The sequence below is a fragment of the Anolis carolinensis genome, chromosome 4 (assembly GCF_035594765.1).
Source record: "Anolis carolinensis isolate JA03-04 chromosome 4, rAnoCar3.1.pri, whole genome shotgun sequence".
In the NCBI taxonomy this organism is placed as follows: Eukaryota; Metazoa; Chordata; class Lepidosauria; order Squamata; family Dactyloidae; genus Anolis; species Anolis carolinensis.
In genome coordinates, this window is record NC_085844.1 from 91,075,748 (window position 1) to 91,092,125 (window position 16,378).

Below are 16,378 nucleotides of genomic sequence, written 5' to 3' on the forward strand. Positions count from 1 at the left end.
AATTCATCCACCAAAGGAATAGGGTAATGTTCAGGTTATGTTGCAGAGGTCAATTTTCTGTAATCCATGAAAACAAATGGAACAAGCAAACAAAAAAACTGAATTGCTATGCCTACCTATGTGGTTTTAAGGACATCTGCTGATACCCACAAATTGCTTGAAGATCAAATAATCTCCATGTCCAGCATCTCATGTAGCTCCTTCTCTGTTACCAAGTTTTCATGTGGAAGACACCGATCACAGTTGTTCAGCTGATGGCCAACTGTCATTTGATGCTACATATTGAGTGGCCCCTGGTGGCGAAGTGTGTTAAAGCGCTGAGCTGCTGAACTTGAGGACCAAAAGGTGCCAGGTTCAAATCCCGGGAGCGGAATGAGCGCCCGCTGTTAGCCCCAGCTCCTGCCAACCTAGCAGTTCGAAAACATGCAAATGTGAGTAGATCAATAGGTACCGCTCTGGCAGGAAGGTAATGGCACTCCATGCAGTCATGCCGGCCACATGACCTTGGAGGTGTCTAAGGACGCCGGCTCTTCAGCTTAGAAATGGAGATGGGCACCAATCCCCAGAGTCTTAACGTCATGGGAAAACCTTTACCTTTACCAATTGAGGATCTGCCCCCTTCAGCATTTCTTGGTATTGAATAACAAGATCTTGTTTTTCCTGCTTATATGAAAATATTCCACATTTTACTCATTTCTTTCTAAAAGTGTACATTTACACTTATATTTTACCTAATGCATACATTTGTCATTCTTGCTGAATTAGGTGTGTAAATATTTTTCAGCTATATGCATTTTAACCGCTCACATTTTAAAATGTGTGTAGTTTTGTGAGCACTGAAACATTGCCTTTGTCTTGAAAGTGTGAATTCTTGAGGCTAACAAATTTTGAGGTCACAAAAAGACTACTTTCTGCAAGCTTATTTGAATCCAATTTTTCCATCCCTAACTTCGCAAATGAAAAATGATATCTGTTAAGGATTTCCAACTTTTCCAGCCTCTGTTCCCCCATCTCATCCCCATTTCTAACCAACTGACAGAAGACAGTATGAGGGAAGGAATCCCACTATTGTGACTTGTTCCCTGCATTCACAAATAACACAGCAGAAAGGCTGCTGCTTTCACTTTTGCAGCACTGAGTCTTTCTGCTCAATTTCAAAAGCACAACCATAGGCTCCTCCAGCTGCTGCTATCTTGATACAAGCTGCCAGGAAAGTAGGGTGGATCTCAAATTCACATGGTGCTTCTTTAATGACCAACCATATAATAATGAGATCAGATAAAGAAAAATGAATTAAATAAGGGTAACTTTATTTAACTTATAACCACTGAACTTGGTATGGAACAAGAGGTGGGAGTGACTTGGTATGTTTCCAGCTGTGGCCTAGTGTCAATCTTTGACCACTTCCTAAGCCTTCCCTTGGACAAAACACCTAAGCTCCGAGAACAATTGAACAATTAGGTTGCTTCCTGTTGGCTATTGACTGGAGGGTAAACTAATGGGAACTACCACCCAAGACTCAGGACTTTATAAATGAGAGCAACCCCCCAAATCAGCCTCTAGGGTAGAGACTCCTTTTTCATCTCCTACTGAAAATAAGACAGTGTATTATATTAATTTTTGCTCCCAAAGATGCTCTAGGTCTTATTTTCAGGGGATGTCTTATTTTTCCATGAAGAAGAATTCACATTTATTGTTGAACAAAAAAATGAACGTTTATTATATGCTCTACAGTAGTTGTCATCACAAACCAGCATAACCAGACAAACTGTGAATCCTATCAAGAATTTCTTGTTACTACAGTAGAGTCTCACTAATCCAAGCCTCGCTTATCCAAGCCTCTGGATAATCCAAGCCATTTTTGTAGTCAATGTTTCCAATATATCATGATATTTTGGTGCTAAATTTGTAAATACAGTAATTACAACATAACATTACTGCGTATTGAACTACTTTTTCTGTCAAATTTGTTGTATAACATGAAGTTTTGGTGCTTAATTTGTAAAATCATAACCTAATTTGATGTTTAATAGGCTTTTCCTTGATCAGTCCTTATAATCCAAGATATTCACTTATCCAAGCTTCTGCCGGCCCGTTTAGCTTGGATTAGTGAGACTCTACTGTACCATTATTTCCATGTACAAAAATCTATGGTAGTTTGTTCCTAGAGAAGGTAAAAAAAAGCACCAACTCCCTATTACTATTACTAAAAGCTACCATTGAGAACTTTTACCTCTCTGTGGAGAACGTAAACAAACCACCAACTTCCTCCACTCAACATATCCAGAGATCCATAATTTTGGCCTCCTTGCATTCAGATGAATTATACCCTAAAAGAGAATGACTTCTAAGACTGCCGTCCACAGGTGGTTTTTTCACCTTAATCCCCATCATCCACAACTAGCATAGAAAAGGATCAAGGATATGCCAGATGTTGACAAACAATCTCAAGAAACCCAAACTTAACACATTCATTATTTTAATCAGTGAGTTTTGTCCGGCTTTGTTTTAAGCAACAAGTGATCACTTTAAGGTGGCATCAGATAGTTAGTGAGGTCCTGTTAATAAAGCATGCTGACATCTTATTTTCTCAATGTTATGAAAAAGCTGGTACAACGCTCATTTTGTGTAAAAACTGGGTTTTTGTTTTCTCAAAAAAAAAAAAAAAAAGTAGTGGGGACACCATTTGAAAGAGAAACTCTTCTCAAGTCTTCAGAAACTCTGGTAGCATCTGTTTTTCAACCAGGAAGTCAGTCTCTGTAACATCTTTAGAAAACCTTTGTGACTTCCTGGAAACGAAGAAGAAGAAGAAGAAGAAGAAGAAGAAGAAGAAGAAGAAGAAGAAGAAGAAGAAGAAGAGAGCGTTTTAGGGAAGTGTGAGCAAAATTGTCTGTGACATCATTTGGCTGAAGAGTGTGACTGCGGTTGGTTAGTTTCTGGGTGACAGAGGAAGCTGCTCACCGGATGATAAGGAGATATTGCAATGTATGTTCATAGCATATTCTGCATTTGATTTGGTCTGTGGCAAGGCCTTTGCACCAAACTATAACAATTATTTTGCCTTCCATAGACAGACACACACATGCTGTTTTGTAAGGCTACACCCAATCCGTGGATATAACCATGCTTTTGTGGCTTAAGCTCTTGGCCTTTGGCTTGGCCCTTGTGGACGTGGGTGTTTTTGGACAAGGTAAGAGAGCCATGACTTATTCATTCCTTTTGGATCTGTAAAATCTTCTTGAAAACAGCAGTAATAATAAAGCCACATTGAATTGTTAGAGGACTGAATGATTACGTTGAAAATTGCAGGCCTGCTTATGAAATATTTCTATGTTTCCGGGAAAGTTGGAGAGTGTCAGAACATTAGCAATGGTTCTTTAATAAGAATGACAGTCACAGCACACTAGAGTATTGGCAGCTGGTGTCTTTGGTATTCTGTGCTACAGTCTCTGTTTGGGTGCAGTAAAATTTATTTGTGCAATGTACGTAAATTAGTCGCAGAATGCTACATGTTCACATGTACTTCTAAGCAGAGAAAACAATATAGAAATCATTTCCTGAAGTTGGCCATTTGAAACACACTATTGGGGAATAGCACCCATAAAGACCTTCAATTTATTTCATAAGGAACAATCCGTGTCCCCCAGCTTGGATAGCTATACAATTAATAATGGTAGCTTGGTTTGCTGCTTTGCTTTTTGACATTTATTATTGTTGTTGTTGTTATTATTATTATTATTATTATTATTATTATTATTATTATTATTATTATTTTATGACACAGCAAACAAGATAGATATGCCGGATTTTGTATCACAAAATCGCAAGTCAAACACTTCCCAAGCGTTTAAGACTGTGTGATGTATTTTCGGATAATGCATGCAGATCCCAGTAGGGTGGCCTTTTGCAGTTGGCAGATCGTAATTTTGTCAGTGTCTATAGTTTCCAAATGCCAGCTGAGATCGATTATTATTATTATTATTATTATTATTATTATTATTATTATTATTATTAGTCAGGTTAAGTTTCTCTATATTATGTAGCATCTGCATTTTGAAAATATTCACAGTGAACCCGAGGCCACAATATGTCAAAGCACTTTCCAAAGATCTGGATAAGAAATATAAAAATGCTTTTAATTGATTTTAAAAAGAAAATATTTAGCATTTCAGTCAAACACATCTAGCATTTGGGTTTACTAATTAGAAAGGTTTAATTTCAGACATTACATACGAGAGTTTTGTTTTACATTTTTTTAAAAAAATTATGGGTACACTCATTTTTCTCAGACGTTTATAAGCAATAATATAATACAATTTCCCCCTCTCTCTTTTAACAATTGACTTTGCTTGCTATCAATCTTTGAGCCACTCCCTGTTCTCAGATCCTGTATTTAGTTCCTCATCTTTCAAGCTTTAATGCATCAAATATCTTATTTTGAAAAAAATTGATCTGATCACATTGTGCATCATCTTGAGTATAATTTTAGCTGCTGGGAATTCATCTAAACTTATTGGACAATTGGCTTTCTAAGTAATGATATTACCGCTGCTGTTTTTTAAAATATCATCCTACTTTCTCTTGACATCCCATCAAAAAAATCTGATTCCCTCTATATTTTTTTATTTATGTATTATATGTATTTATTCCCCATTTTTCTCTGCCAAAGCAAAATGGCTATCCTCAAAACACTGTGTCCTGCGTCCTTCAGACCTGTATTTTAATTTTCTCACTATTATTTTCTATACAATTCCACTTTGCATATTACTTTAGTCCTAGTTAAATTCAAAATATAAGTCTAGTTGCAACCCTTAATCTGGTAGCCAAGGACATAATATTTCCATCACAAAGCTATACAGGTATAGTATGATTTCAAGAGGGTGGTTTGTGAGTTTCTTACTGTTCAAGATCTGTCAAGAATCAGAAACTTGAGTGGGTCTCAGGGTCAATGTTTTGTCCCTGGCTTGGGAGTTTTGTGATTAAGGACTGCCAAAGAAAGAAATAAGGAAGTGAAAAACACAGAGAAATAGCAAGAGGTCCACATCTGGTTTTTAAAAGTTTGTATTTTGGGATGTTAAGCATATCCAATATTGCCTCCAAACCAGGATTCTCGGATGTCTGTTTGTTTGCTTTTTCAAATAAACCTCATTTACTAGTGTAAACTCTCAGGAGATACATTTGTATGATAGGTGTTATCCAAATAATAAATAATCAAGCTGGTGAAAGAAACCATTGCTTAATTCCTATACTTTCAATTTATCCAGGAGTTGTGACTCTCCTACTTTTTGAGGAAGCTTGCTCCATAGTTTATAGGTTCACTGCCAGTTTCAGGATACATGTACCTTCCAGTCATTCGTTGACTTATGTTGACCTCATAAAGCCATAGGATTTTCTTAGGCAAGGAATATTCAGAGGTGGCTTTCTCAGCTCCTTCCTCTGAAATATAATCTACAATACCTGGAATATACTGGTGGTTTTCCAACGCTTATCCTATTTAACTTCCAAGATCATATGGAATCTGCTGCCTTTGGGATATTTAGGTCCTCCACCATCATTGTTGGCGATCACTCATGATTATCTTCCAAAGACAGAGTCTTGACAGTGGATCCGTAAATAACCGTGAAGACCTATTCTGGAACCACATGATATCTCACATTGGACTTAGGTGAAAGGTGGTCATGACAAGGGTTTGCTTGACATTCCTTCTTCTTGGCACATTTCTTCATTCACTCCGTATTTATCCCTCTTCCAAATCCATAGTATCGTTGGTAACTCCACTATGAGTATGACATACATATTTCTTTATGTTTCATTTCCTCAGATAGTTAATCTAAACTCAGGATGACACTATCCATTTGCATAAATCAGTCGTTTATGAAATCTCTGTAATTTCTATCAGTTTAAGACACCCAGGTTTCTCAGAAAACACATGGGAGAAAAATATAAAATATAGAGTTCCATTCCTGAGTTTATGAAATATGCTGAGAAGTCCATTGTTTTGACTTCGTGTTTGCAAAGATGATGGGAATTTAGTAGAGATTGGTTGCAGAAGGGTAAAGAGGGAAAGGCATTTGAACCATTCTTCAGTTATTGATTTTCCCTTTTGCCTTCTCGCTCAGGCTTATTGTTACCTCTGCTTTTTAGTTCCAGAGTTTGGTTAATGGGAGGCAATTAAAAACAACTTGAGAGGAGGCATATTTGCAGGAAAAAATGGTGTGCCAAATGACGGAGTTGCTGTACTTCTAGTTTAAGAACTGAGAGAGACACTTGACTAGGGAAACTGTGTGTTTCTTTCGTGCTGTTTCAATATATACTCAATTATGTCAAATCTGATTGCAGTTACTAATTAATGCAGATGGATTTCAGTTCCTTTATTATTTTACAAGCAGGTTAAGATTGTGATAAATCATAAATGGGTAGGTGGGATGGGATGAAGAAAAAAAATCAGTTTCTATAAAATGTGTTTCTTACTGTAGTATCATTGATTTTATCTACAAAAATTCACAAGAATGTTATCTTGGTTTGGTCACTTTAGATGTTCTGATTTAAAAATGCTGATATAGTTCAATATATATAAATATATAAATACCGTAGAGTCTCATCCAACATAAACGGGCCGGCAGAATGTTGGATAAGAGAATATGTTGGATAATAAGGAGAGATTAAGGAGAAGCCTATTAAACATCAAATTAGGTTATGATTTTACAAATTAAGCACCAAAACATCATGTTATACAACAAATTTGGCAGAAAAAGTAGTTCAATATGCAGTAATGCTACGTAGGAATTACTGTGTTTATGAATTTAGCACCAAAATATCACGATGTATTGAAAACATTAACTACAAAAATGTGTTGGTTAATCCAGCACATTGGATAAGCGAATGTTGGATAAGTGAGACTCTACTGTACATCTATATATATAAAAGGGTAATGAAATTTCGGCCTAGGACAAAACAACAAAACTACACATCCCAGAAACACTAAACTTGGCAGCACAACCCCTCATCCATGACTCTACGTTCATACAACAAAAAGAAAAGAAAAATAAAGTCCTAATTAGAGGGAGAAGGAATAATTGTTTTTATCCAATTGCTGCCAGTTAAAGGCTAAGCTCTGCCCACTTGGTCTCCTAGCAACCCACTCAGCCCAGGGGACAGGCAAAGTTAGGCCTCACTAAGGCCTCTTCCACACTGCCTATAAAATACAGATTATCTGATTTTAACTGGATTATATGGCAGTGTAGACTCAAGGCCCTTCCACACAGCTATATACCCCATTTATAATGGACTTCATGTCAGGGGAAAACCTTTACCCTTTACCTTAACTACCACCAATTTCTCAATACTTTATTTCCCATACCACCATGCTTCACCACAGCAACGCGTGGTCGGGCACAGCTAGTAAATATATAAAAATATAGTATATATTTAACAAAAATTGTGTGGTTTTAGAAAGTTTGCTTCCCAGTAAAGAGAGCAAAAAAGAGAATAAAAAGGATAGAGGGAGAAAATGCATATGATAAGAATGTGGGCTAAGCTAAACATATATACATATAAAATGTGAAACCTATGAAGGAGTGTCCATGGTGACCATGCAGCAAAATTCAACAAAATCCAATATGCACAAAAAGTAGTACCCCTTTACTGGCTATCTGAAAGGTAGAAAATTCATCTTGCAACCTTTTGCAGTCCCACTGGCATTTTCATCAGACAAAAGATGTTAAAACTCATATAGAAGAGGAAAACCCACAATGTTAGAATGATAGATCTACATTTTGTATGACATTGGTTCTGTTGTAGTTCAGTAGTTTTTGGAGGGATCTCAGTTTAGGCAAAGGCCACTCTGGGGTCCACTGTGGGGACCAGAAATAAAAAGCAAGAAAAACAAGTAATAAAAATTCAGTTTCATAATAACTGGCAGTTTTCTTCTCTTGTATGATTTTAAACGTATTTTCCCTGAAAAAAAGCAGTATCAATAAAAGTATTGCTATTTTATGGATTTTGGATTCCTGGTAGAAATGTTGCTGTTGAGTGGATTTTGGATCATATTGCGTATTAATGCGAGTTGATCACAGTTCCTATAAACAACTTTTCTTGAAGTCAGTTTCTCTAAAATATATATACAAGAGGGTTGCTAAAACAATGAAATCTTCTGATAATTGAACAATATTTATTTATTTACCATATTTGTATCCCACCTTTCTCAACTCCGAAGGGGACTCAAGACGGCTTTACACATAGGCAATTATTCAATGCCTTAGAACAGTAGTTCTTAACCTGTAAGTGCCCAGATGTTTTGGCCTACAACTCCCAGAAATCTTAGCCAGTTCACCAGCTGTTGGGATTTCTGGGAGTTGAAGGCCAAAACATCTGGGAACTGGCTTAGAACAATGTACAATTAAAATAAACATTTTAAAATAGCATTTAAAACACATTAAATTTTTTAAAAACATTACATTCACTATTAACCACCCCATCCACAATCATAATCTGGGCCATTCCAGTAGTCATTGCACATAATTCCATATCCATCTATGGTACCACAATTGTTCTCCGAAGATTTGATGGAGCATGTTGATTTCATGTACGGCAAATGCCTTAAATAGATCAAATTCTGAAAATACATTTACGTGTTGGTCATTCAAGTGCTGTACAATACTTTTTTATTTATACAAGCGAGGTTTTAAAATATATATACAACAGATAGTGCAGAATTAGGAAGCAGGATTTAAAAAAATTATGTGCAATATTATTTTCAGAATAGTTGTAACACGTAGATGGGAAGAAACTGGTTTATGAAAAGAAGCAAAAACGGTAAAGCTTAAAGGAGAGAATCCTGCCTTTCATTTTAGGGTGATGGTGGTGTTTTCCTTTTTTATAACTGACTCTTCTCAGTTGACTGCTGTTCTCTTTTCTTTAGAGAGAGTGGGCCAGTCCATGTCTTTTTATTTCACCTCTACTGTTACCTTATGCAGTATCTAACAGAGAAGGCAAGGAAAGGGGTTGGAAAGGAGGTTATACTACAATAGCTTTCTACAAAAGCAAGGTTTTCATCTCCTTTGTCTGCATGAGGTAGATGTCTAGGGCATGTGATATCCTAACTAATTGTTGCTATAGAAATCCTATAGGAAATATCCTATTGCTGAAAGGCCATCACATTGTTTCATTTGGATTTTGTGCATGTTAGAATATTATACTTTATGCTTATATTCTTAAGCAGGTCAACCTCCCCCCACCGTTCTTTATCTGTTCTTTAAAAATGATTTTTTCACCCCTTTTGTCAGGTAGGCAGACCAGTTCTATAAAAGAAATTTAGATTCAATACTGTTGGTATGGAGCAAAGATATGCATATCAACTGCGAAATAAGCATATCCATCCACACAACAAAAAGTGAGAGACTCAATTTCACAGAATTCAAAGCTTGACTTCTTACCTTGGTTTAGTGACCACTTTGGCATTATTCATTATCAAGGCTAAGGATATAATAGTGTACTACTTTTGTGATGATATCCCACTTCCAGAGATAAAAAAATAAGTAAAAAAAAAGGTGTTGAATTTAGTTGATGATTATTAAGTTGGTTTTTAAAAAAATTAAAATATACTTTAGTAATGCAATTATATTTACACTGAAGGGGGAAAAACTAGTAAGTGTGTGTTAAAATACTGCTAAAATTTGTATTAGATGCCTGCATCATAGGACTTATTGGTATGAGCCTGAACATTTTGGTGCTGTTGTCGCTGTGAGCCTTTAAGTTGTTTCTGATTTATGGCAACACGAAGGCAAATACATCATAGATTTTTCTTGCCACGATTTGTTCAGCACAGGTTTGCCTTTGTCTTCCCATTGAGCCCAAGATCTTCCAGTGAGTTTTCACATCTGAGCAGGGATTTGAATCCTGGTTTCCAGAGTCTTAGGCTGGATCAACACTGCCATAAATCCAAATGATCAAAGCGGATAATCCACATTATCTGCTTTGAGCCAGATTATATGATTCCTCACTGCAATATAATCTGGTTCATAGAAAATAATCTGGATTAGATAGATAGATAGATAGATAGATAGATAGATAGATAGATAGATAGATAGATAGATAGATAGATAGATAGATAGCAGTGTAGATGGGGCCTTAGGCTAGATCTACACTGCTTTATATCCTAATAATATAATAAACTTTATTTATATTCCGCCTCCTCTCCAAACAGGACTCGGGGAGGCTTGCAAAAAATAAGTCACAGTACAAAACCAAACAAATATCCTAGGATCTGCTCCCAGATTATCTGCTTTAAACTGGATTGTATGAATTTACGAATAAGTATATAATCTGGGATCAGATCCAGGGATATAGGGCAGCATAGATCCAGCCTTAGGGCCCTTCCATACAGCCATATAACCCAGAATATCAAGGCAGGGAATCCACAAAATCTGTTTTGAACTGGATTATCTGAGGCCACACTCTCATAGAATCTAGTTTAAAGTGGATTCTATATAGCTGTGTGGAAGGGGCCTTTGTTCAATGCTCAAACCATGAGCATCGACCTCATTCACATGAATTTCAAGTCTTTCCACAACTTTATGCAATCTGAAAACCTCCACATTTTAATGATATAAACATATGTCTTGTTACACTTATGTGGTCTCCTTTGTTATTTTTAGAAATAAAATTCATTGCCTTTTTAAAACTGCTAACCTCAAAGGATCTTAGCATAATCGAGTCCAATGGAATTACAATTGATTCTTAAACCTCATATTGTAAACCCCCCCACCCCCATTTTGAAACACTAACAGAAAACAAGATGTAGTTTTGCAAATATCCAAGAGAATTTCCCTTTTGACACAAAACAGCTGGGCAATATAAAGTTTGTTTTGCACTTTAGAACAAATTAACAACTCTGGAATTAAATTCATGTTGTAGATCTAATTTAGGTCAGTCACTTTTGTTAAAAAATAAATGGAAGCTGTCCTATTTTGTTAGTCAATTTCCAATGTACCATATATATACATACATGTATAGTATAGTATTTCACGTATTAGTCAAGAACAGATTTGGAAGTTTAAATTATGGATTTTGATATAGCCCATGGATAAATCAAGGCACATTCCATGGAAAACAGAAAACACCAGCATTGCTTCTGTGGCCAGCCATTCTTGGCTACTGTCACCATTTTCCCAAGGCCAGAAGCAGTGTTGGGGCATGGAGGGTAGAGAGAGACAGTACTTCTTTTCAGAACTCGTGGATGGACTAAGTTCTTGCCTTTCACTACTTTATTCATATTTCTAGTTTAGTATGATAATATCCCCCCTACCTTTCTATACACATATGTTCTATGCAGGAATACATGTGGCACACAGAGAAACCTTAATTCTTTCCCATTCTTTCCTTGACCAATATTGAGCACAATGTTTTGTGCCTTATTAGTGAAGGGGAAAAGATATCATTAATGTTTATGGTGAAGGCTGCAATGCAACATTGCCTTGACAGGTGATGTTCAAAGAGACATTGTGTCTCTTATGTAACATAGCAAAATCAAGATTTGTTCTTGGAATTTCAGAGTTGTTGTTTGTTTTTTGGGCTGTATGGCCATGTTCCAGAAGTATTCTCTCCTGATGTTTCACCCACATCTATGGCAGGCATAGATGCCATACAGCCTGAAAAACAAACAACCCTTTGATACCGGCCATGAAAGCCTTCGACAACACATTCTTGGAATTTGTTTCTTGGGGGAATATTTTCAAGTTCTGAATTGCTGAATCTATAGGTGCAGAATCCATGGATACGGACGACTAACTGTGTATACTGTGATTCCCTATTAAAAGAAAAAATCCAAACAAGCTCTATGTGATTGAATTTTATTTACATATTTGTTTTTTAAAATGGACTTGATGAAAAATCACTTTAAGAAATTGTACGTAATTTAAATAGTAGCTAATCAGACATCCAGAATTGCTAATAATACTGGTCAGACTGCTGCCCTCATTAGGAACCTCATAACATGCAGTTTTTTAAAAAATGGAACCCCTCGGAGGTTACTTCCAAGAGTTGCCAATGGAACTCCATTTTTAAAGTTGGAGTTGGGTAGCTATTGACTCCAGATCTCTAAATTTGCTTGGAAGCGGGAAAGTCAGGTACTTGAAGGTGTGATGGCAACTGTCTTCGGGTGTCTCATTATATTTTATGAAGACAAATGGAGCAGGTGAGTAACATGTTTGATGAGAAATATAGCAATTTGTAAAAAACACAGAAATGCAATGCTAAAGAAGATGGTTACCCATTATTTTCCTCATGGGACAAGGTCCTCAGTGAACAGCAAATGCTACAATTGTGCATTCTCACTATCAAAGATGCTTCTACTAATAGGTAGAGGAAGGAAGATGCAGACAGAAGCTGTAACATGTATGAAATTAAGATGTGTGTGCCTTGCAGCCTTCTGTAAACCTTCAGCTGACCTGTTGCCTTCGGGTGCGGTGGAGCAGATATATGAATTGCCATCTTGTCCTATTCTTCATGTAGCAAAATGTCTTGGTCTTACTCTGCTTCCCATCCACCATATTTTATTTCTTCTATATTTTATTTATTAAAAATTAAACAAATTAACATATTTTTCCTGGGTCTATCCACATTTTTGTTTCATCTTTGCATTGCCAGAGATTGTATTGTGAAACAATCTTTTCCTTTGGAAATTACAGTGAATGAAATGCAAAAAACATTTTCACTTGATATCTGAACTCTTCTGCATATGTGAGTATTTAGAAGATTAGAGTGACTTGAGACAGTATAGACACCCTGGGGTCCTTCTGCAACGTATTTCCACAAAACGCCCTGCTTTCAGGCATAATAATCATTTTCCAGAGCCTTGAAAACCCTTTGGCTGAAGTGCTTCTTTGTTTAAGGGATTGTTTTTTGGGGGCATGTTTAGTTGTTAACAGCTGTAAATGCGAATCTCCAAAGCTATGAGATCATGTCTGGATCACAATCTCATAAATACGGAAAAAGATGCCAGCCTAAATGAAATTGTATTGCCCTCTCCTTCCCTCTTTGTGTGTACATGTGTTTATTGAATGCAAAGACTTGTAAACAGTAACTAAAATCAATTACTATAATATGAAGTCACTCCCCTATATTTATGGATTTTGCATGCACGGATGCAGCTGTAGGCAATCCCCAAGTTATGAATAAGATAGATTCTGTAGGTTTGTTATTATGTTGAATTTGTTTGCAATTAGGAGCAAGTATGTGCATTTCCAGTCAAGTGTGTGTTTGTGTGTGTGTTGGATAAAATAGGGAAGGGTTAACACCCCTGTGGAGTTCGTTTTGCTGCCAGTGCCCCTGTTCAGAAGATTTCCCTTCACTTTCTGTCCCTGTGATAATTTGATTTTGAAAAATTTGGCTTGTTGTGGAAACAAGGATTGGTGAGAAAGCTTCAGTGAAAACACCTTTCCCCCCTAATAACTCTTTCAGGAATTGGGTTGTTGTATGTCTTTTGGGGTGTGTAGCCATGTTCCAGAAGTATTCTCTCCTGACGTTTCACCCACATCTATGGCAGGCATCCTCAGAGGCTGTGAGGCATGGATAAACTAGACAAGGAAAGGAAAAAAAGATATATCTGTGGAGAGTCCAGGGTGTGTCCTTTGTCACTGGGAAGCCAGCATTAATGTTTCAGTTAATCACCCTAATTAGCATTGGAAAGGTTTTGTCTCTTGCCTGGGGGGCATCCTTTGTTCAGTCATTAGCCGTCCTTGGGGCTCCTCTGCCCTCAGAGTGTTGGTTCCCATCTACTGTTTTGATTTTAGATTTTTTTAAATACTGGTAGCCAGATTTTGTTCATTTTCATGGTTTCCTCCTTTCTGTTGAAGTTGTCCACATGCTTGTGGATTTCAATGGCTTCTCTGTGTAGTCTGACATGATAGTTGTTGGAGTGGTCCAGCATTTCTGTGTTCTCAAATAATATCCTGTGTCCAGGCTGGTTCATCAAATGCTCTGCTATGGCTGATTTCTCTGTTTGAATTAGTCTGCAGTGCCTTTCATGTTCTTTGACTCTTGTTTGGGCACTGCGTTTGGTGGTCCCTATGTAGACATTCTTTCAGAAATTAATTTCCCTTCCTAGGAATAGATTTCTCTCACTTCCTGTTGTTTCACTTCCATTCTTAACTAGGGGCACATCCAGACAGCCCCTTTAATACGGGACTTCCCGCAGTAAAAAGGGGGCTGTCTAGATGATGTCCGTGAAAAACATGTATTAATTCACCACAAACCAGGAAAACCCTGATTGGTGGCGAATTAATTTGATAGTAGTTTATTCCATGCCTTCTTGGAATGTGCAGGATAAACCCACTACTTCCGTTGTCTGGACTAAATTAGCTCAGAAAACTGCGAGGACAACAACCCCCTCCCCAAAAGCCTCCTGACCCCCTTTAAAAAGTAAAACAACTTACTGGGCCTCCATTAGCATGGTCCTGCAACTCTCCTGGCACATAGGAATGACGTGCCAGGAGAGCGGGTGGGTAGGAGTGGAGAGGAGGAAAATCGCTCCTTATATTAATATTTTGTAAGTTGGATGTTTTTATCTCAGGGGCTGCTTCTATTTAACTAATTTTTTAAATCTCCAAAAATAACCTTGATTTTGCTATTTTCTTCCCAATGGACATCATTGTATATAATGGCACTTGAGTATCCAAAGATTATGGTATGCATGTGGTTCCTGGAGCCAAACTCCAGCAGATAAAGAAGACCACTTGTAATGGGTTTCACTTTGCTGTCTGATGAAGGTTCCATGTGATTCAGGAAAAAAAAATTCTTCTTGCATTTTCTATCAAAGTAAAAGTGACAGAAAGGGGCACGAAATGAGATGGAGTATTGCTACTTTGCAAGAAGTTGCTCCAACTTAAAGCACTTGTCATTTGGGAAGGATCAGAAGATAGACATTTGCTCGTTTATGCTTGAAGGCAAGAATGGACAATTCTTCAAACTAGATCGGAGGTTACCTTGATGAGGTAGTTCAGTCACACTCTGGAGGCACGGAAGGGGAAGTTGAGCGAATTTCCTTCCCCTTTCCTGTGTTACATGGCTCAGGGACTCGATAATTATTGAAGTAGCTGCAAACACCCACCTTCTATGAAGTGTGTGGGTGAGGGAAAGGGGAAGGGCTGGTGTTGGTGTGTGTCAAGATGAAGCCAGGGTCATTTATCTCAGGTCAATGAGAAAAACTGAAATCAGACAGTTCCACAAGCATACAAAGCCACAAAAACTTTCATAGTTGCAATAAAAAATGAAATTCTGGAAAATACTTCTAAGATGTTCCACTACAAGAGGTATCTTTATTTATTAAAAAAATGAAGAAGGCCCTACGATGAAGGAGAGAGCTCTTTCAAGATGGTTCTGGCTTCAGTTTTTGGAACAAATTAGCAGATTCACATGGGACTCTCTCACTGAACAATAGGTTCCAAAGGAACTCTTTCATTTTCTCCCATGTTTCAATGCCTGTCAGATTCCGTAGTGGGCTTTCAACTTGCCTAGAACTGGTGTCTGCTACCTCTAACCTGTTTCTTTGACTTTGGGGTTCAAAAACATCCATATTTTCCATATATGAATATTTTCAAGACAAAGATTGGTTGTGTGATAGACAGACTGAAACTTCCAGCCTTTTGGAAGATTGACTGTGGGCTTTGGTCATGATAACAACACTTGTTTTTAATGGGGAAAGGGGAAAATTGTGGCAACTTGCATCTTTCTAGTGATAGCATTCAACAACTTGACTGGACAAATGTTATCTTTGGTTTGTCCCATACTTAAAAAATTAAGCTCTCAAATTGTTTCCATCCAAATTATTAAGAAATGTAAGAATTTCTTTCTGCAGTTGTAAAACACATACATACACACCCCCAAATTTCTTATAAAAATGAACCTTTTTTTCCGTGTCAGGAGCAACCGGAGTTGCTTCTGTAGTGAGAGAATTGGCCGTCTGCAAAGACGTTGCCCAGGGGACGCCCGGATGTTTTGATGTTTTACCATCCTTGTGGGAGGCTTCTCTCATGTCCACGTATGGAGCTGGAGCTGATAGAGGGAGCTCATCCGTGCTCTCCCCGGGTGGGATTCGAACCTGGCAGCCTTTAGGTTAGCAACCCAACCTTCAAGTCACAAGGCTTTTATCCCCTAGGCCATCGAGGGCTCCATAAAAATGAAGTGAAACTGAAATAGCCACCCATGACTGTTATGCATTCAAGTATGATGAGCTTAGTGTAGTTGGCTTTCAATTTGTTCTAATTAAAACAATTAGTGTTGTTCTAATTAAAAACATAATTACAGTGTCCTTCCTTCCTTCCTTCCTTCCTTCCTTCCTTCCTTCCTTCCTTCCTTCCTTCCTTCCTTCCTTCCTTCCTTC

General features: G+C 37.4%; 1 protein-coding gene across 6 annotated transcripts in view; it reads left to right on the plus strand.

Annotated features, from left to right (window-relative positions):
• Nucleotides 1-2,700: 2,700 nt before the first annotated feature.
• Nucleotides 2,701-16,378, plus strand: part of ptprc (protein tyrosine phosphatase receptor type C) — a 136,148-nt gene continuing 122,470 nt past the window's right edge. The window contains exons 1-2 of one of the 6 annotated variants that reach the window (XM_008115016.3): nucleotides 2,701-2,985; nucleotides 3,071-3,190. In XM_008115016.3, coding sequence (XP_008113223.2) covers nucleotides 3,124-3,190 — 67 coding nt within the window. In that variant the 5' untranslated portion in view covers nucleotides 2,701-2,985; nucleotides 3,071-3,123. The remainder of the gene's footprint in view (nucleotides 2,986-3,070; nucleotides 3,191-16,378) is intronic. The other 5 variants (XM_008115015.3, XM_016995199.2, XM_008115017.3 and 2 more) reach the window with 5 other exon arrangements.